Source organism: Phocoena phocoena, chromosome 2, assembly GCF_963924675.1.
Source record: "Phocoena phocoena chromosome 2, mPhoPho1.1, whole genome shotgun sequence".
Taxonomy (NCBI): domain Eukaryota; kingdom Metazoa; phylum Chordata; class Mammalia; order Artiodactyla; family Phocoenidae; genus Phocoena; species Phocoena phocoena.
The window spans coordinates 152,990,370-153,012,603 of NC_089220.1; the positions used below are offsets into that span (position 1 = coordinate 152,990,370).

Genomic DNA, 22,234 nt, shown 5'->3' on the forward strand with positions numbered 1-22,234 from the left:
CCTGTTCTAATGTGAGGATGGTAATGAGAAACTGCCACTGATACTGAAATCAACTGAAAATGGATGGATGGAAAGGTTTTATTGGCAGGAGTAAAATGACTCTATCTTTATTGGACTCTAAATTTAATTTCTACGTTGACAAGATAACCAGAGTAGGGGTCTAGTAAACATTGCACGTGGATGACACGAACTCTCCCCACTTTCCTCTCGCCTGTGAATTTCATGGCTAAAGCAGAATGAATGAATGTGTAAATCTCAAGTTACAAGCATGTTTATTATGAAGAATTCCCATAAGAACCTATTCAGGGCTTCCCCTATCCCCTACCCTTGACACTCGCCCAGGTGTGAACAGAACAAAATGGGTTAGTGGTTACTTGTCTGCGGCCGAGTGGGTGCCCGTGCTACGCCAGGCAGTGTGCACTTTCAGTCTTGAGAAGTCTGGACTCTGCTCCTTGAGTCAACATGTATGTCACTGGTCAGCAGTGCCCAGGTGAAGAGCCATAACTTAGAGTGGAATTAAGTCTTCAAATCTTTCACAGTGCGGAGAACCATCTTCAAGTACATAACTACAGTAAGGAAGGACCTAACTTCAAGAGTGGCTGTGGGAGATGACAGGGGAGAATCCAAAGGGCATCGTCATTAGTGAAGCAGAGCTGGTTTCTGCTACAGATGCAAAGTCGGTGAGGAGGTCAAAGGGCTCAGCCTTTATTGTTGGCTACAGATGCAAAGTCCGTGTGGAGGTCAAAGAGCTCAGCCTTTATTGTTGAGTGTTTCTTTTCTTTTCCAAGTTGAAAAGGAACCCAAGAAGTGTCACTTGAACCAGTTCACAGAGAGAAAGCAAATCCCTTCGTGTGTCTGGAGAGGCGAGTTCAGGATATCAGCTTCTCCATCCCTGGATTCATGAAGGAAAAGTTCCGGAACATGTTCTGGTCCATGCTGTTGATCAGCGCTCTGTCTGCAAATGACAGCCGGGGCTTTTCATTCAAGAATTCTTTGTCGAAATTGCTGCAGTCGTACGGTGATTTCTTGACCAGCGTTTAAGGGGTGGGGAGAAAAAGAGAGGAAAATCAGCCACTGAACTCATGATTCATTCAAGACATGGCTTTTGTCATCCAGGCTATAATCTGCATAAGAAAACGTTGGCACCTGCCAATAAACGAAAGTGATACTGATAGATGATTGTATAGGGCCTTTATTGAACATCTCTAAGATCCTGACCCATCAGCGTATCAGTAGTGTAATTAAATTCGTATACAGGAATTCCATGATGTGTACATTCAGATAACTTCACATGAAGCAGGACTGACAACCTTTGAAAAAGTGGTAAGCCCCAATTTGATGTCTGTCTTTTTAGTCTACAGGGGATAGTGGAGGGGGGGGAGTGGTAGGTTGGGGTGGGAGCAGAGGGGGCGCAGGACCGCGGGAGTTTTGCAGATTATATATCCCGGTGATCAGTATCCTTCACTACCATTGGTTCCCCTACCCACGTTAATTTTATTCTTTGATTTTTATTTTTAAAATTTTTACTGGAGTATAATTGATTTACAACGTTGTGCTAGTTTCAGGTGTACAGCAAAGTGAATCAGTCATACATATACGTGTATCCACTCCGTCTGAGATTCCTAACAAGGACCTACTGTATGGCACACGGAACGCTACTCATACTCTGTAATGGCCTATATAGGAAAAGCATCCCACATTGATTTTATTATTAAACATCTTGGACTGTCTTCCAGAGACAACACAGACTGGGGTGAGCTCCCTTCTGGTCACCTGGTCCACTGGTGCCCATGACAGAAAAAGAGACCCATTTATAAATACTGTTCAGTATGGCGTATACTTCAGCTTTCTAAGATTAAAAGCAACCATAATCAAATGTCACCCTTACGTGAGTGTGACTAAGATCCAGGCCCATCCCACCCTCAAGGGGGCCCCTGAGCTGCTGAGGCCAGTGGTCTGTGGTCTCTGCCTACAAATAGCCACTCAGACCATGGGTCAGGGAAATCCCTTCCTACGGGAGGAATTGGGAATTGTCCCATAGGGAAAGCATAGCTGAAATGTCTGATTTTTATGTGGAAAATATTGAGTCCATTGTAGTCTACCATGGAAGCTGAGACATGAATGACATTGTTCTGATGAGCTGGAAAAAGGCAAAAATTCATCATATCATAAACAATTTATTAACCCACGTAGCAGAAATGGTGCTGTTACGAATAATAAGAGTGCTAGAGGCCAGCCGGTAGGACCCTTGGAACATCTCCAGAGCTTAGGACAAAAGTTGAGCACAAGTTAACTCTTCCTGCCCTGGGGGCACAGGGCTGCTTCTGGCACGACTAATAACAGAAGATACTTTCTGGAGTGAACGCTCTGCTTTGAAATCCACGAGCCTGTGCCACCCCCATACGAAGATGGTTCATGTCTACCCAGGTCGTTGCTACCTTATTCCCAGAATCACCAGGAATGGGTAAAGATGGCAAATCCACCACTTTGCTGTCCTCCGTAAAAAATTATTATTTACTCTTTAAGTTGTGGTAAAATGTACATAACCTAAAAATGACCATTCTAGCCATTTTAAGTGTACAGTTTAGGGGCATGAAGCACATTCACGTGTTGGGCCATCCATCTCCGGAACTTTTTTCATCTCATCTTCGCTTCATTTTATGGTGACCCAGGAAGTTCTGCCTTTTCTCGGGGAGGTTGGTGACTCTTGCTGGTGGGTATATACATGGGAATTTAGAGACCAGTCTTTTTCTAAGTATCAGTTTACTTCTTAAATGAAGAAACACCTACCAATTACCATTGGGGTCTGTAGTTATATGAACAGATGACAAATGTCCAAGAAACTTTCATAAATATCACAGAAAACATGGATCCAAAACTCCTGTCAAAGGATGCAGGGTTTATGCTCAGGTTTGGGTCATGTGGACTGTGACCCCGAAGCCTGGACACACCCTGTGCAAAGCTCCACATGGCATCTGAGGGTCATCCCCACATATACATGTTCAGTCTAAGGCATGTACACGTGGTGATCCGTTCTTCACACAAATACATTTGATCACACAGGTTAAATTCTGCCAGTGAGTAACACCCCCTCCCCCCCAGCCCAACAGCCTGATTAAAGAAGACTTTCTTCCGAGAACTGCAGAGGGTGGGTGGGAAGTCGAGGCCCCGGCAGCCTGGGTGTGATGTGAGGACTGTGCTGGCAGGACCACAGGGCCCCGGAGGCTCCTTACCACCTTAGGCCTGAACGGAGGGTCAATCTCCTTCCTTTCCAGCTCTTCCCAATTGATCTCCCGAAACAAGGGGTGCTGGCGGATGTCTCCCCTCACCCCCAGGCGCTTTTCAGGTTCTCTTACGAAGAGCTGAAAGGGAGCAGGAGGGGAGCAGTTACTTCTCAAGGGATGAACCAGGCCCCTGGGAGGCAGGACCGCACGCACTTGACTCCACTAAGAGAAGGGCCCGGCTTTTGCCACCTGATTTCCGAACCTTGTTTTTCTACCAACCACCATAAACTATCGACTCAAGTCAAAGCAGCGGCAACAAGTCTACTGAATATTCCAGAGTCTGGGCTTTGCTCTAGAAGTGCAACGTTTTGAGTTATCTAGACCTGGACTGAAATCAGCTTTGCCCTGTGTTGTTATTCATGGGACCTGGCAAGTTACAGAGTCAGTTCTCTCATCAGTAAGATGAGGGAAGTATCCTCCTCACAGGGCTGTTTTGTGGGTTAAAACAACAACAATACACACACACACACACACACACACACACACACACAGAGGTGTGTGCTAATTCCTGGTCTGTAGAAGCCAACAGCAGAAAGGAAGTGACCAATGTGTCTGTTGTTTGGTTTACTGTCCATCGATCAAGTCTGTTTCTTTAAAAGCTGCTTTCTTAGGATTACAGTCTTGCTCTAAAGAAAAGCTCACTTCAGGTGGGACATAAACTAGCCTCTGACAATCAGCTTTGTATTTTGTAAGGCACCTGAGTATCCGGAATCACTCTTCATTCCTGCAAACCTGCTGGACACTAATACTTTATTCAAATCATCTTTAATCATCTCTGACCCATCACACACGTATTTCCTCTTTGTGCGCTCCCCTCTCCTATTACTTTCCCCCGTGAGGTCAAAATGAACATTGGCCAGCACAGGAAAGAAACCTGGAAACTCTTCAAACTTAAATACAACACGTCAAGGGCTTTAAGGAAGTAGAAGAGTCCTAGAATAGTCTCGGGTCCTGGGGCTCTGGAGTAGTTACCTCTTCTCTTACATCAGCTAGATGTTTATGTATCAAATAACTGCTTATTACAGGGTATCATACGGAGACTCTGAGTCTTGAAAACAGAATCCAAGTTAAGTGCAGTGATTCTCCATGAAGTTCTGGCAGGACTGGACCTCCATGTGCATCTACATTGCATGAACCTCTTGCTTATACCTCTCATAAGAAGAGTCAGTCTTATGTGTAGTCAGAATCTTCAAAAGCTCTAGTCTATAATCACTAACTAATTAACTACCATGCTGTAGCAAAGTGGAGATATTTTTTCTTTCTTTTTTTTGATTAGGAGACTCCTCTAAAAGCCCAAGTGAGACCTCATGCGACCACCTAGTATATCCAAGTGGTAAATTGTTGGAATGGCCCCAGCTTCCTCGCCCCTTTTTCATATGGAGGCCACTGAGGCCCCTCTATGGAAACTTAGGGTTCCAAAGCACCCCATTAGAAAATCACTGCATAGTGGATATAACATGAGACTGTCATTCAAGAGGCTTACTACCGATGTGGCCTGGGGCAAGTTTTCTGAGTCTCAGTTCCCTCACCTGTAAAATGAAGGGTCAGACAAGGTGGTCCTTATGTCCCGTGAGTCCTAACATCCCCTGAACCCCTAGGCCCGTCTTCCAGGCTCTCTGCAATGCTGACACCCGTCCTCTGATTTCACTGTGACCTTCTCTTCCATCCGGACACGTCTACTCATTGCATACGCATCTGCCTTTCCTACCTCTGCCCTTCACCAATGACATTTCCGTCTTGCCAGGGTTTCCGTCTCCCCACATCCATTCCCATTTCTTCCTCTTCCTCTTTAAATCCTGACTCACCTGTCAGGATTCAGCTTACACCCCCTCTTCTCTGTGAAGCTTTCTTTGATTACCTCCACCCATGGTGAGCTCTCTCTCCTCAAGTCATATTCACATGGTTGGTTATATCACTCATCCCACCCAATGTCCCTTGAGCGTCAGGTCTTGTGCTAGAGGCCTCATCGAGACCATCTTGACTTTAAAGGCAGATTCTAAAAGCAGAAAGCTTTTAGAAACTGAGGCTCAGAGTAGCTAAGTAACTTGTTCAAGACCAGGGGTCTAGCCAGCAGTAGAGCCTAAATGATGAGAAACCCCTTCCTACTTCTGGTTTTGGATGGTCTCTCCTCTGTGGTCCATAGAACACCTCCCTTCCACTAAAGGAAATTAGCACACTGTGTGTGTGTGTGTGTGTGTGTGTGTGTGTGTGTGTGTGTGTATTTAAAGACTGTCTTTCCTGCTGTAGTGTAAGCTCTGGAAGGCAGATATCATTTATGTTTCTGTTTCTTACAGAATCCAGCCCAGTGCCATGTACAAAGCAGACACTCAATAAATGTTTGTTGAATGCATGAGTAAGCTGTCTTTCCACTTTTTTTTCCAGATTATGTGTCTTAAAGTCTCTGTCTTCTGTTAGTCTCTTGGTTTCAGCATATAGAACAGCCTAGAGAAAAGTTCACAGTAAAGCACACTTTCCCATAGACTCAGACACCAGCAAGAGTCAAGAGAGGGAAAAGCAGATTGATGCTCTCAGGAGAAGAGGGAATAAGTGACTTGCCCCCCATCCCTTGCCTTGAAATGATCCTGATAAATGATCGACTTCCACTTCTTAAGGACATTGTGATGAAGCAAGGTTAGAGAGAAGGTGCGAGTGCCCCGTGAACAAGCCGAAACCCAGACTCGTGTTGTTATAATTAAGTGCTTCAGGGAATCAGGTTAGAAGTGTGTACATGCTAGGTTTCCTGTTAGTTTTCCCCAGTAACATGCGGCATTTGTTCCAAGAGGATCGTGACAAAGAGCCTCCTGAGCCTGGTATATGTACCTGTGAAATTAAAAAAAAATTTTTTTTAAGATAAAATGTACAATGAGTAGATAGTATGATCTCCAGCCTCGAGACTCAAAATCCTTTCCCGTTTTGCACAGACGAGTGAATTATCTTCTCTGCCCTGCAGCCAATCACCCCCCCACCCTGGTCCTGAAGATGCCTGTGAACCTTATGGGAGGTCATCGTCTCTGCCACCGGGAGGCTGCACCGAAGGAATAAATGTTCATGAAAGAAAGACTTGATTTTTGTCCATAAAAGTTGTCAGAAGTGTGGTTTACACTTACAGGAAAAAGCACATCTCTGACATAAATGGTCAGGATGCAGCTGGAGTTTGTTTAAATTTATTCGGCTATCTGGGCAAGACAGCAGTGCTGGGCTGCTGGGGATGGACCCCCGCTTCCGCCGGCTCAGCGCCTGCATTGGAATCTCCCTCCCTCTTTAGTCCCTCTTCAGATGGCTCTTTCTACAAAAGGGAGAGGCATTTCTGTTTGTGATCATTCGTTTTCCATCATTTTCCAAACAAATGGACAGGACATCCTGGATGAATAAATGAGGAAGAAAGGGGCGTGCCTTTGACAATAGTCAACTGGACAGCAGTGTCCCAGCTGTAATGCCTTTTGTTTTTTTCCTTTTTGCAGTATGCGGGCCTCTCATTGTTGTGGCCTCTCCCGTTGCGGAGCACAGGCTCCGGACACGCAGGCTCAATGGCCATGGCTCACGGGCCCAGCCGCTCTGCGGCATGTGGGATCTTCCCGGACCGGGGCATGAACCCGTGTCCCCTGCTTCGGCAGGCGGACTCTCAACCACTGCACCACCAGGGAAGCCCCCAGCTGTAATTCTTAAAAAAAATTTTTTTTTAAATTTTATACAATTTTTAAAGGTTACTTTCCATTTACAGTTATTACAAAATATTGGCCATATTCCCCGTGCTGTACAATACATCCTTGAGTCTATCTTACACAAATAGTTTGTGTCTCCCACTCCCTCACCCCCTCCCCACTGGTAATCAGTAGTTTGTTCTTTATATCTGTGACTCTGCTTCTTTTTTGTTATATTCAATAGTTTTTTGTAATTTTAAGATTCCAAATATAAATGATATCATACAGTATTTGTCTTTCTCTGTCTGACTTCACTTAGCATAATGCCCTCCAAGTCCATCCATGTTGTTGCAAACGGCAAAATTTCATTCTTTTGCATGGCTGAGTAGTATTCCATTGTGCGTGTGTGTGTGTGTGTGTGTGTGTGTGTGTGTATAAAAAATATGTATAATCTTTATCATTCATCTATTGATGGACACTTAGGTTGCTTCCATGTCTTGGCTATTGTAAATAGTGCTGCTATGAACACTGGGGTGCGTGTATCTTCTTGAATTCGTGTTGTTGGTTTTTTTCGGATATATACCCAGGAGTGGAACTGCTGGCTCTTGTGGTAGTTCTATTTTTTGTTTTTTGAGAAACCTCCATACTGTTTTCCACAGTGGCTGCACCCATTTACGTTCCCACCAACAGTATACTAGAGCTCCTTTTTCTCCACATGTTCGCCAACATTTGTTATTTGTGTTCTTTTTGATGATGGCCATTCTGACAGGTGTGAGGCGATATCTCATTGTGGTTTTGATTTGCAGTTCCTTGATTAGTTTGATTTGTAGTTCCTTGATTAGCACATTCTTTGAATGTGCTTGTTGGCCATCCTCATTTCCTCTTTGGAAAATGTCTTCTGCCCATTTTTTTAACCGGGTTGGTTCTTTTTCTTTGCTTTTGTTTTGTTGTTTTTGATGTTACGTTGTATGAGCTGTTTATACATGCTGGATATTCATCTCTCATTGGTCAAACAATTTGCAAATATCTTCCCCCGTTTGGTAGGCTGTCGTTTCGTTTTGTCGACTGTTTCCTTTCCAGCTGTAATTCTGGACGGAGCACAGCCTCTTGTGATGTGCACGTGTCCAGCACACTACGTGCATCCATGCCCTTTGAGGGCTAAAGAGGTTGAAGTCTGGTACTGACACCACTGCTGTTACAGAGGCCGCTGAATACTCTTTGCTTACCGTTTCCAGAGGACCCGTTACTTCTGGCTTTCAGAACATTATGTAAAATTCCCGAGAGGAGGTTTCTCTAGAAATGATAGCTCACCTTTGATTTTTGCAGAAAAGGCAGCTCAGGTCTGTGGGGGCTGTTGGATTAAAATCAGAGCACAAGAAGCACAGGGGCAACTAGAAGCCAGTCTCACAACCAGCACACTGCTGGGTGGCCACGAATTTTTATCAGCCCAGCTCCTGGAAAACGGACAGCTGTCTTCTTCATGGGCAAGAACAGAGAATTTTTATTAACTCACAGGAGAAAGAATAAGCCCAGACTCTTCCACGGGGGTTTAAAACCTCTTTCACCAGTGAGTCCTTTTTCTTCACCGTCTTTATCCTTAACTGTCTTGGTCTCTGCTCTAGTCACCAAATTCATTTTCTACTCTCACAGCAAATCTTCTTCCTGCCACTGAAACTGCAGCTGACTGTCTCTCTCTCTCTCTTTTTTTTTTGTTTTTTTCGTATTTGCTGGAATTTAGCCTTAGATGTAGTTTTGTTTTTCAACTTTTTATTTTGAAATAATTATAGTGTCTCAGTCTGCTTGGACTGAGACTGGGAGGCTTAAAGAGCACACGTTTATTTCTCATGGCTCTGGGGGTGAGAAGTCCAGGATCTAGGTGCTGACGTGGTCGGTTTCTGGTGAGGCATCTCTCCCCGGCTTGTAGATGGCCGTCTTCCTGCTCAGTGCTCACATGGCCTTTTCTTTTTTATTTATTTATTCTTATGTTTATTTATTTACTGATTTGTTTTCTTATTAGTCATACTTTTTTTTTTTTCTTTGCTGTACGCGGGCCTCTCACTGTTGTGGCCTCTCCCGTTGCGGAGCACAGGCTCCGGACGCGCAGGCTCAGCGGCCGTGGCTCACGGGCCCAGCCGCTCCGCGGCATGTAGGATCTTCCTGGACCGGGGCACGAACCCGTGTCCCCTGCATCGGCAGGCGGACTCTCAACCACTGTGCCACCAGGGAAGCCCTAGTCATACAGTTTATACACATCAGTGTATACATGTCAATCCCAATCTCCCAATTCATCACACCTCCCCACTGCGGCTTTCCCCCCTTGGTGTCCATGCGTTTGTTCTCTACATCTGTGTCTCTATTTCTGCTCTGCAAACCAGTTCATCTGTACCATTTTCTAGGTTCCACATATATGTGTTAAAATATGATATTTGTTTTTCTCTTTCTGACTTACTGCACTCTGTATGACAGTCTCTAGATCCATCCACGTCTCTACAAATGACCCAATTTCGTTCCTTTTTATGGCTGAGTAATATTCCATTGTATATATGTACCACATCTTCTTTAACCATTCATCTGTTGATGGACACTTAGGTTGTTTCCATGTCCTGGCTATTGTAAATAGTGCTGCAATGAATATTGGGGTGCATGTGTCTTTTTGAATTATGGTTTTCTCAGGGTATATGCCCAGTAGTGGGATTGCTGGGTCGTATGGTAGTTCTAGTTTTAGTTCTTTAAGGAACCTCCATACCGCTCTCCATAGTGGCTGTATCAATTTACATTCCCACCAACAGTGCGAGAGGGTTCCCTTTTCTCCACACCCTGTCCAGCATTTGTTGTTTGTAGACTTTCTGATGAAGCCCATTCTAACTGGTGTGAGGTGATACCACACTGTAGTTCTGATTTGCATTTCTCTAATAATTAGTGATGTTGAGCAGCTTTTCATGTGCTTCTTGGCCATCTGTATGTCGTCTTTGGAGAAATGTCTATTTAGGTCTTCTGCCCATTTTTGGATTGGGTTGTTTGTTTCTTTACTATTGAGCTGCATGAGCTGTTTATGTATTTTGGAGCTTAATCCTTTGTCCGATGATTCGTTTGCAAATATGTTCTCCCATTCTGAGGGTTGTCTTTTGGTCTTGTTTATGGTTTCCTTTGCTGTGTAAAAGCTTTTAAGTTTCATTGGGTCCCACTTGTTTATTTTTGTTTTTATTTCCGTTACTCTAGGATGTGGATCAAAAAATATCTTGCTGTGATTTATGTCAAAGAGTGTTCTTCCTATGTTTTCCTCTAAGAGCTGTATAGTGCCTGGTCTTACATTTAGGTCTCTAATCCATTTTGAGTTTATTTTTGTGTATGGTGTTAGGGAGTGTTCTAATTTCTTTCTTTTACATGTAGCTGTCCAGTTTTCCCAGCACCACTTATTGAAGAGACTGTCTTTTCTCCACTGTATATCCTTGCCTTGTTTGTCATAGGTTAGTTGACCATAGGTGTGTGGCTTTATCTCTGGGCTTTCTATCCTGTTCCATTGATCTATGTTTCTCTTTTTGTGCCAGTACTATGTTGTCTTGATTACTGTTGCTTTGTAGTATAGTCTGAAGTCAGGGAGTCTAATTCCTCCAGCTCCGTTTTTTTTTCCCTCAAGACTGATTTGGCTCTTCGGGGTCTTTTGTATCTCCATACAAATTTTAAGATTTTGTGTTCTAGTTCTGTAAAAAATGCCATTGGTAATTTGATAGGGATGGCATTGAATCTGTAGATTGCTTTGGGTAGTACAGTCATTTTCACAATATTGATTCTTCCAATCCAAGAACATGGTATATCTCTCCATCTGTTGGTATCATCCTTAATTTCTTTCATCAGTGTCTTACAGTTTTCTGCATATAGGTCTTTTGACTCCCTAGGTAGGTTTATTCCTAGGTATTTTATTCTTTTTGTTGCAATGGTAAATGGGAGTGTTTCCTTAATTTCTCTTTCAGATTTTTCATCATTAGTGTATAGGAATGCCAGAGATTTCTGTGCATTAATTTTGTATCCTGCTACTTTACCAAATTCATTGATTAGCTCTAGTAGTTTTCTGGTAGCATCTTTAGGATTATCTACGTATAGTATCATGTCATCTGCAAACAGTGACAGTTTTACTTCTTCTTTCCCAATTTGTATGCCTTTTATTTCTTTTTCTTCTCTGATTGCCGTGGCTAGGACTTCCAAAACTATGCTGAATAATAGTGGTAAGAGTGGACATCCTTGTCTTGTTCCTGATCTTAGAGGAAATGCTTTCAGTTTTTCACCACTGAGAATGATGTTTGCTGTGCGTTTGTCGTATATGGCCTTTATTATGTTGAGGTAGGTTCCCTCTATGCCCACTTTCTGGAGAGTTTTTATCATACATGGGTGTTGAATTTTGTCGAAAGCTTTTTCTGCATCTATTGAGATGATCATATGGTTTTTATTCTTCAATTTTTTAATAGGGTGTATCACATTGATGGATTTGCGTGTATTGAAGAATCCTTGCATCTCTGGGATAAATCCCACTTGATCATGGTGTATGATCCTTTCAATGTGTTGTTGGATTCTGGTTGCTAGTATTTTGTTGAGGATTTTTGCATCTATACTCATCAGTGATACTGGTCTGTAATTTTCTTTTGTTGTAGTATCTTTGTCTGGTTTTGGTATCAGGGTGATGGTGGCCTCATAGAATGAGTTTGGGAGTGTTCCTTCCTCTGCAATTTTTTGGAACAGTTTGAGAAGGATGGGTGTTAGCTCTTCTCTAAATGTTTGATAGAATTCACCTGTGAAGCCATCTGGTCCTGGACTTTTGTTTGGTGGAAGAATTTTTTTTTTTTTTGCTGTACGCGGGCCTCTCACTGTTGTGGCTTCTCCTGTTGCAGAGCGCAGGCATCGGATGCACAGGCTCAGTGGCCATGGCTCACGGGCCCAGCCGCTCCACGGCATGTGGGATCTTCCCAGTCCGGGGCATGAACCTGCGTGGCCTGCACTGGCAGGCAGACTCTCAACCACTGCGCCACCAGGGAAGCCCTGTTGGAAGATTTTTAATCACAGTTTCAATTTCATTACTTGTGATTGGTCTGTTCATATTTTCTATTTCTTCCTGGTTCAGTCTTGGAAGTTTATACCTTTTTAAGAATTTGTCCATTTCTTTCAGGTTGTCCATTTTATTGGCATAGGGTTGCCTGAAGTAGTCTCTTCGGATGCTTTGTATTTCTGCAGTGTCCGTTGTAAATTCTCCTTTTTCATTTCTAGTTTTATTGATTTGAGTCCTCTCCCTCTTTTTCTTGATGAGTCTGGCTAATGGTTTATCAATTTTGTTTATTGTCTCAAAGAACCAGCTTTTAGTTTTATTGATGTTTGCTATTGTTTTCTTTGTTTCTGTTTCATGTATTTCTGATCTGATCTTTATGATTTCTTTCCTTCTGCTAACTTTGTGTTTTGTTTGTTCTTCTTTCTCTGGTTCCTTTGGGTGTAACGTTAGACTGTTCATTTGAGATTTTTCTTGTTTCTTGAGGTAGGCTTGTATAGCTATAAACTTCCCTCTTAGAACTGCTTTTGCTGCATCCCATAGGTTTTGGATCATCATGTTTTCGTTGTCATTTGTCTCTAGGTATTGTTTTATTTCCACTTTGATTTCTTCAGTGATCTCTTGGTTATTTAGTAACGTATTGTTTAGCCTCCTTGTGTTTGTGTTTTTTCCAGGTCTTTTCCCTGTAATTGATTTCTAATCTCATAGTGTTGTGGTCAGAAAAGATGGTTGATATGATTTCAAGTTTCTTAAATTTACTGAGGCTTGATTTGTGACCCAAGATGTGATCTATTCTGGAAAATGTTCCGTGTGCACTTGAGAAAAAAGTGTAATCTGCTGTTTTTGGATGGAATGTCCTATAAATATCAATTAAATCTATCTGTGAATGTGTCATTTAAAGCTTGTGTTTCCTTATTAATTTTCTGTTTGGATGATCTGTCCATTGGTGTAAGTGAGGTGTTAAGGTCCCCCACTATTACTGTGTTACTGTCAATTTCCTCTTTTAGAGCTGTTAGCAGTTGCCTTATGTATTGAGGTGTTCCGATGTTGGGTGCATATATATTTATAATTGTTATATCTTCCTCTTGGATTGATCCCTTGATAATTATGTAGTGTCCTTCCTTGTGTCTTGTAACATTCTTTATTTTAAAGTCCAGTTTATCTGATATGAGTATTGCTACTCCAGCTTTCTTTTGATTTCCATTTGCATGGAATATCTTTTTCCATCCCCTCACTTTCAGTCTGTATGTGTCCCTAGGTCTGAAGTGGGTCTCTTGTAGACAGCATGTATATGGGGTCTTGTTTTTGTATCCATTGATTGAGCCTGTGTCTTTTGGTTGGAGCATTTAATCCATGCACGTTTAAGGTAATTATCCATATGTATGTTCCTATTACCATTTTCTTAATTATTACAGGTTTGTTTTTGTAGGTCCTTTTCTTCTCTTGTGTTTACCACTTAGAAAAGTTCCTTTAGCACTTGTTATAGAGCTGGTTTGGTGGTGCTGAATTCTCTTAGCTTTTGCTTGTCTGTAAAGCTTTTGATTTCTCCATCGAATCTGAATGAGATCCTTGCCTGGTAGAGTAATCTTGGTTGTAGGTTCTTCCCTTTCATCACTTTAAGTATATCATACCACTCCCTTCTGGCTTGTAGAGTTTCTGCTGTGAAATCAACTGTTAACCTTATGGGAGTTCCCTTGTATGTTATTTGCCATTTTTCCCTTGCTGCTTTCAATAATTTTTCTGTCTTTAATTTTTGCCAGTTTGATTACTACATGTCTTGGTGTGTTTCTCCTTGGGTTTATCCTGTATGGGATTCTCTGCACTTCCTGGACTTGGGTGGCTATTTCCTTTCCCATGTTAGGGAAACTTTCAACTATAATCTCTTCAAATATTTTTTCAGGTCCTTTCTCTCTCTCTTCTCCTTCTGGGACCGCTATAATGCAAATGCTGTTGCGTTTAATGTTGTCCCAGAGGTCTCTTAGGCTGTCTTCATTTCTTTCCATTCTTTTTTCTTTATTCTGTTCTGCAGCAGTGAATTCCACCATTCTATCTTCCAGGTCACATATCTGTTCTTCTGCTTCAGTTATTCTGCTATTGATTCCTTCTAGTGTGTCTTTCATTTCAGTTATTGTATTGCTCATCTCTGTTTGTTTGTTCTGTAATTCTTCTAGATCTTTGTTAACCATTTCTTGCATCTTCTTGATCTTTGCCTCCATTCTTTTTCTGAGGTCCTGGATCATCTTCACTATCATTATTCTGAATTCTTTTTCTGGAAGATTGCCTATCTCCATTTCATTTAGTTGTTTTTCTGGGCTTTTATCTTGTTCCTTCATCTGGTACATAGCCCTCTGCCTTTTCATCTTGTCTATCTTTCTGTGAATGTGGTTTTTGTTCCACAGGCTGCAGGATTGTAGTTCTTCTTGCTTCTGCTGTCCGCCCTCTGGTGGATGAGGCTATCTAAGAGGCTTGTGGAAGTTTCCTGATTGGAGGGACTGGTGGTGGGTAGAGCTGGCTTTTGCTCTGGTGGGCAGAGGTTAGTAAAAACCTTTTCTTGGTGCATGTGTTTGGAGGGAGAGACCTCTCTCTCTCCCTCTTTTTATAAGGGCATTAGTCCCATCATGGGGGCCCCACCCTCTTAACCTCATCTACACTTAATTACCACCAAAAGGCCTCACCTCCTATAACCATCACATTGGGGGTTAGAAGACTTCGACATATGATTTTCTGGGGGTGACACAAACATTCAGACCATACATATAGATTCACAGGAAGTTGAAAAGATAGTACAGAGATGCCCTGTGTACCTTTTACCTAGCTTCCCCTAATGCTTCCATCATATATGGTGATAGCACAATATCAAAACCAGTACACCGTGTGTGTCTTGTTCTGTGTCATTTTATCCCATGTGTAGGCCTGGGCAACCACCAGGACAAAAAGGATACAGAAGAGTCTTATCACCACAAAGGTCTCCCTTGGGGTCCCCATCACAGTCATTCCCCCGCCTCCATGACCCCTGACCCCTGACCCCCGGCAACCACTGATCTGCTTTCTATCTCCACAGTGTTGTCCTTTCAAGAGTGTTAATACATATGTGGACTCATGCAGTATGTGACCTTTTGAGATTGGCTTTTTTTGTTTTGTTTTCACTCTGCTTAATGCCCTTGTGATCCAAGTTGCTGTATGAGTCAATAGTTCCATCCTTTTAATTGCTGCATAATATTCCCCACACACATGACTTTGCAACTTTTCTCCTCCAACTGGAAGAAATCCTTTCCTCCTCCCCAGTCTTCCTCTCCTTTGGAAACCACCACTCCCAGCGTCTTTCCCTGAACTTATTTCCATTACCTTCACCTGGTCCCAGTTAAGCCTTCACCACATCCTTGCCAGGTGTTCTCCCTTTGCTGAGCTGGGAGGAGCAGGGTTTGGGAGGCACAGCTGTTCAGCATTACGGTAAAGGTCGGTTGCAATGGTGGCTGCAGGGCCTCCAGGCTCCCCAAGCTTTTTCCTCCTTTCCTTTTACCAGTGAGTTTTGATGGCCCAGACCTTCTGAGTGCAGCCTTCAAGCCATGGATTGAGCAGATGCCAGAGCTTTCACACCAGAAAGCAGTCGTATGCAAGCCAGGAGGACTCTCACCAGAAACCCACCCTGCTGGGCCTGGATCTTGGACTTCCAGCCTCCAGAACTGTGAGTAAACAAATTTCTGTTGTCCAAGCCACCCAAGTCTATGATATTTTGTTGTGGCACCTAGAGCCAACTAACATACCTCAATTAAATCCTTCCAAGAGCCAGTTAAAAGAAACATAGCAACTGTAACAATGCCTGAAGTTGCCCTTATGGAAAGCAAAATTGTCTTAAGTTCCCATCCTGCTAACTTATTTTTACTCTTGTCCTCTCTTTTTTAAAATTGGTTAATTATTAAATTAGCTTTCATTTTATAGATGTTTTATCGAGTCATTAAAAGTGAATTTAATTGGCTGTTTGTGGAGTTTTCTCCACAAGTTTGCTTGTTCGGATCAATTGGAAAGTGAAAGCTGAGGGGTACTGGCTCAGATTTTTAGATACCATCAGCCTTGGGCTGGGTCTCCTCCTGGGGCTTTGTCAGCACTTCAGATTCAAGATTCAGACTCAAGATCTTGATTCTTTAGGGAGAAGTCTACAGTTGCTGCAACATTTCAGATAACCCTAGACAAGCTGATAGCTGTATGAGAGAGCTAGAAGTGTATTATGCCCTTTAAATTTAATTTTGAGTTCTTCATGAGAAAAAAGACGGGCTGGGTAATCTTGTAAGTTTGGATTTAAAATTCATTGATAGCGTCTGATTTGAAAGATCTTATCCTAGCCCCCTTTTCATTGTGAGAAGAGCAGGGCTAAACATTATTTCCCTAAATGACTTTTTTTTAGCCAGCTGATGTGAGTTGCCACAAATCAAAACCCTGTTTTGTTCAAAACGCCTGTATTCTCGGTCCACTTTAGATTTTCTGGGCCTTGGTAACACTTGTAGGTCTTTTTGATCCACATAGTTGCTGGGACAGCTCAATAAATGTAGGTGCTTACTATGATATGTAATTAGCATGAGTTTTTTTTTTTTTTTTTTACAACTTGTTACAATCACACTGTAGATGGCATTTTGCATCTTCAAAAAAGGTAAACTGGGACTTAAAGTGTAAATTTTTAATGACGGCTTTCAGGTGCTTCCTCTGTCTCTGTGTTAGTTCGCCCTGGGAGCTCCTGGTTTATGGCTAGTGATTCTTGGAGTCTGGTTTACATCTGTAGCTCTGGGTGCCGAATTCTTACTTGATCCTGGGTTATCATGGGTGGTGTGTGACTCCGGCTTTGTTGGTAAAGTCTGGAGATTGCTGCTAAGATGGTAACAGTCAAGGATTCAGGATGAAAAATACAACAGTGTTTCCCATGGACGCAGGTAGGGAACACGGCAGGAGAGCTGGTCTGCGTCCACTTGAAGGACTACCTGTGAGACTGCCCACTCGGCAGGCAATGAGTCTCGTTGGGGTAGAGTGTTGCTGGCTTAGAGTTTGGTACAGAAGCTGGGCTGTGGAATGGATTGAGCAGCCTGTACATCAAAAGCTTCAGCTAAAAATGTTCCCAGTTATAGGTATTTCCAGAACACCTGCTGGAATCCCATACAAAGCCTTGGCTTTATTTTATTTTATGATTAATTTTTTGGCCATGCTGAGCAGCTTTCAGGATCTCAGTTCCCTGACTGGGGATTGAACCTGGGCCACGACAGTGAAAAGTGCTGAGTCATAACCACTGGACCACCAGGGAGGTCCCAAAGCCTTGGCTTTAAAACCCACCAGGTTCAAAGAGCAGGAAGCCCCTCAGCCGTATAAGAGCAGTCCTTTCTCCTTATAATTCCTCCAGCCTCTCTGTGTGTTTGGTCTGAAACAGAAACCCAAGAGCTGGAGAGGAAGAGAACATACATGTGGTAGACACACTATGACCATACTCCCTTCTCCAAGGCGAGTGGCTCTCAGCCATGAACTTGGCCAGAGGAAAGGGAGCGGGAGTCTTTTGAGTTAAGATTGATGTGATGACTTATATCTCGGACTGAACAGCTTTAATTTCTCAGCTGAGACAGTGTTTCATGACTTAGGAGTGACAAGAAGTTTGTCTTTTCCCCAAGAGTGAGCAGAAAGTTACACATCCTATCCAAGTCTTCATCCAAGGGCAGGGGAAGATTTTTAATGATAAGTTTCAGGTGTGCAGTACTATAATCACTATAGAGTAATCACCACCGAAGTCTGGTTACCATCCATCACCATAGCGTTGACCCCCTTCACCCATTCTTTGCCCAATCTTCCCAAACCCCTAGTCGTCTGGGAACCACTCATCTGTTCTCTGGATCTATGAGCCTGTTTTTATTTTATTGTGTTTGTTCCCTTTTTTTTTTTTTTTTTTTAGATTCCACATGAGTGAAATCACATGGTATTTGTCTCTGACTTATTTCACGAACTTTAACACCCTCTAGGCCATCCATGGTGTTGTAAATGGCAAGATTTCATTTTTATGGCTGAGTAATATTCCATTGTGTATATATACCACATTTTCATCTATCCTTCCATTGATAAACACTTAGGTGGTTTCCATATCTTGGCTATTGTAAATAATGCTGCAGTGAACACAGGGGTCCATAGATCTTTTCCAACTAGTGTTTTCATGTTCTTCGAATAAATGCCCAGAAGTGGAATACCATATGAGTGTATGGTAGTTCTATTCTTAACTTTCTGAGCCATCTCCATACTGTTTTCCATAGTGGCTCTACTGATTTACATTCCCACCAACAGTGCAGGAGGGTTCCCTGTTCTCCACCTTCTCGTCAGCACTTATTATCTCTTCTTGATAAGAGCCATTCTCACAGGTGTGAGGTGATAGCTCATTGTGGGTTCGAGTTGCATTTCCCTGATGAGTGACGTTGAGCACATTTTCATGTGCCTATTAGCCATCTGTATGTCTTTGAGAATTGTTTATTCAGATCCTCTTTTGTCCATTTTAAAATTGGGTTGTTTTTATTGTTGAGTTGTATGAGTTCTTTATATATTTTGGATATTAATCCCTTATCAGATATATGATTTGCAAGTATCTTGTCCCCTACAGAGTTTTCATTCTCATGATTTCGCTTGCTGTGCAGAAGCTTTTTAGTTTGATGTAGTCCCATATGTTTATCTTTGCTTTTGTTTCCCTTGCTTGTGGAGTCAGATCCCCGAAGACACTGCTAAGACTGATGCTGATGAAGTCACGGTCTATGTTTCCTTCTAGGAATTTTACAGTTTCAGGTGGACTGAATAGGTTCAATAGGGACTATGGGAAACAAATTTTAAGCCCAAAGTTGTTTGTTCAACAGACCAATTACATCTCAAAGCAAGGCCATTCAGGAGTCATGGAACTGGTTTCTGGGCATTTCTTTTGTAAATTATGCACGTGAGGGTCTATCTTATGCTCGTTTTGATTTCTAATGTTCATCCTACTGGTGCCTCAGTTAAAACAGATGGTGAGCATCCTCTTTAAATCTTGTTTGACACAGTTACTGTTTACAGTGTATAAATCAGAATTTAGAAATGAATGGGAACACTGATCAGAAAACCTAATACTAATCATATGAAGGTCTCCTTGACTTCACGTCTTACCTTCACTAAAAGGTCCTTAGCCTCCTTCTCGAGCCATCGTGGGTAAAAGGGGCTGTCCATGCGGATGGAGTGGAAGAGTTCCTCTTCATCTTGCCCATGGAAAGGTGACTGACCTATTAGCATCTCATAGAGAAGGACGCCAAAGGACCACCAGTCCACAGAATGGTTGTACTTCTGACCCAGCAGGATCTGTGGGACCAAAAGGCAGAGACATAATTAATCAAAACGAGGTTGACTTGAAAACCCTGCATGGACTTTTCAAGGCCACTCAGGACATAATTGATGAAGAACAGTGCATGGTTTTAGCAAAGATTACACTGAAAACTGTAGCTTTTGTGAAGCTAATGATTGGATAGAAGTAAGTGGGCAGTACCAAAGCTAAGCAACATTTTTGAATTTCAGCATCTTTCTTCCCCCCTCTGGCCTTAAGCAAAACAACTAAATTGTACCATCAGCTCTTCATTTTCCTATGTGACGGGAGCCCATGGGTGGTAGATTCAGACCTAAGAGAGCTGATGTGTATCTAAGCCCTTCAGTGCCTCTGAGGTGAATATCTAAATCAAACCCATGTGTTTTATGGACTTCTGTGGTCTTGAGTCTTTGCGTAAAGTTCTGTAGCTAATCAAGCAGCCAAAGGGGTCGTCTGACCAAGTCCACCCCTTAAACCTAACTAGTCACGGTTACGAAGAGTCAAATTTTGTGACTATGCCAAGAGAGACTAGGATAACAAGCTGATAGCTATTTGTGAAAATAAAGATCAAGTTGCAAACAGAATTTTGCAGTCTGCCGCTGACTTCCGGTTTTAAAATGGTATCTACCGGCCTTAACTCAATGTTTGAATACTGAGGTTAATTCTAAAGTAAAAAAAAAAAAACTTAGCCTTAAGGAATAGTGTAAAATTAGACCCAGGGAGAATGATAAAGAAAATAAAGATGTACACACTGCGCAGTCTTAGTTCAGGTACATTGGCCTTAAGTGGGGCCCGGTTCACACGCAATTCCCAGGATGTGCCACAAGAGGGAGCCCAAGGCAACCAGAAGCTGCTCTGAGCATCGCATCTTGGTAAGCAATTTCGTTTGGCGGATGAATGGAAAGAAATCTGGAAGGACAGGAGACAGCTGAGGTGGAAATTAAGTCTTCCAAGGCTAGGGGATGTTAGTAAAGAATTTCAGTCTTAAGTCAGGAGAAAGAAGCAAAATGCCGATTCACACTCAGTTATACACTGTATGAACAGAATGTCTGCAAACGCCTGCTGACGTGTACTGGGTGTTTCCCATACGTGGTGTTTATTTATAAGAACCTCTGGGGTAGGTCCTGTTATCCCTATTTAACAAAGGACGGTGACTGGACCTCGGGAGGTTATGGGTCTTCTTTAAGGTTGCCTGCTTAGTGAGTTGAAAGCTATGTTCTGGACCGTGGTCTTCTGGGATTTTACTACATAATGTTCCTTTTCTATTATAATGTTTCCAGGATTTAAACTTCGATCTAATTCATGCTCAAATTAGTCTGTATTTTAAAAGAAATTGGTGTGGAAACAATGGCCGGAGTGGCTCTTTTTCTATCTCAGCCCCTGGTGCCTTCTTATAAGGCCATGCTGTCTTTTGTCCTGTTCTCTCCCCATCTTTACTCAAATAATTCAGATAATAATGATGTTACCACTTCACCTCAGAGTCCCTCTTCCTCTCTTAGAGCAAGAGAAAGCTACAATTCCATCCACCTCTTGGAGCTAGTGATTTGAGGTCTGTACATGGCTCACCACACGATGTGCACAGCGGGGAAAGCATCCTTAGAAACCAAGTGACCACCAAATTCTCTATGGCTCTGGTTTCCGAGTGACTCCTGCTTTCTCCAGGGAGCTGCTTCTATGTACTGAAATTCCACCTGGACTTACTAAGTGGCTAGTAGATGTTGGAAAGTAGGGTGTCTCCCTATTTAACTATTTTCTATTCTTTGTCAAAATGAGTGTGGACCTCCAATTATACGTTAGACCCTCGGTCCTATAACCGTGACATAGGGAAACACAGAGCTTTGGGGAAGGTCTCAGGAGACGTGGGCTGGTGAGGCTATTCCCTGGTTTGAGGGAGCACAGTCTGCTTTTTCATGCATCGTTCCTGATGCTGCCCTGAATACACTTATTTTTTGTGTTTCAGGCCCTCCGCCCATATCATTGAGGTCCCTGGGGAGAGGGCAATGAGTCAGTGAGTGAGATAAAGGAAAAGCTTCACAACGGAGATGACATGTGAGTGGAGCTTTGGAAAATGGGTGGGATTTTGATGGAAAAGGGAGAGGCTAGAGACAAGAGGCCCCATCTCCAGCACATGTTCAGAGATGGGCATTTCGGGTGCATGTCTTGATGTGGTCATTCACGGAACAGGTGATGGGTGCTCTGAGCTGTGGAGGAGGAGACTAGACACTGAGGTGGATAAATCATGGTCCTTAGCTGTGAGAAATTCAGTTTACTGGCAAATGGGATTACACATGGGCTGTGGTAGCACAGAGGAGGAAACAACTGATTATTCCAAGAAGCCAGAGGCACCTTCAGGGAGAAGATGACTTTGGAGGTGGGAGAAAATCAGACCAAGGATTCCGAGGGCATGGCTAAGGGATATGAGAGAGAAGGATACGGATGTCTCAGGACATATTAAGGACCTTCTCTTGGGGTTTTGGCTTGTACCCAGCTGACAATGGGGACTTCCTGAATATTTTTAAGGCGTGGCGTGACAGGTCTTCCCGTTAGAGAGGCAGATCTGGTGATGTGGTGGAACGGCGGCCCTCAGAACAGGGCACGCACCCCAGGGAGCACCCAGATGGCGTAATGCCGAGACACGGGAAGAAAATATTAGAACTTGTATTTATGCAAGTTTAAAAAATTCCAGTAGTGGCGCTGATGCCCTCATTTAGAAATGTGACCAGTGACTGGGTTTCCCGAGGGAGGAAGGGGAAGCCTCATCTCGGGAGGAGTTGGTGGTGGCTTGGCTAGAGCATTCGTCTTCGGCACATCGTAAGGTGCGTCACTATTACGATTACTTGTTATCCTAAGGTGCGTCATTTGCGTTGCATGCCTAGTTAAGGGGATCGGTGGGTTCTGTTTGAACTAAACTCATTTTCGCAAAATGGAACATCCTCAGAAA

At 42.9% G+C, this 22,234-nt stretch overlaps 1 protein-coding gene across 2 annotated transcripts in view; it reads right to left on the minus strand.

Moving 5' to 3' along the window:
- Window positions 1-869: 869 nt before the first annotated feature.
- The window catches only part of PRKCQ (protein kinase C theta), a 102,144-nt gene continuing 80,779 nt past the window's right edge, over window positions 870-22,234 (minus strand). Inside the window, exons 15-17 of one of the 2 annotated variants that reach the window (XM_065900379.1) lie at window positions 19,104-19,292; window positions 3,234-3,362; window positions 870-1,025 (exon numbers count right to left, since the gene is read on the minus strand). In XM_065900379.1, coding sequence (XP_065756451.1) covers window positions 870-1,025; window positions 3,234-3,362; window positions 19,104-19,292 — 474 coding nt within the window. The remainder of the gene's footprint in view (window positions 1,026-3,233; window positions 3,363-19,103; window positions 19,293-22,234) is intronic. The other variant, XM_065900388.1, reaches the window with a different exon arrangement.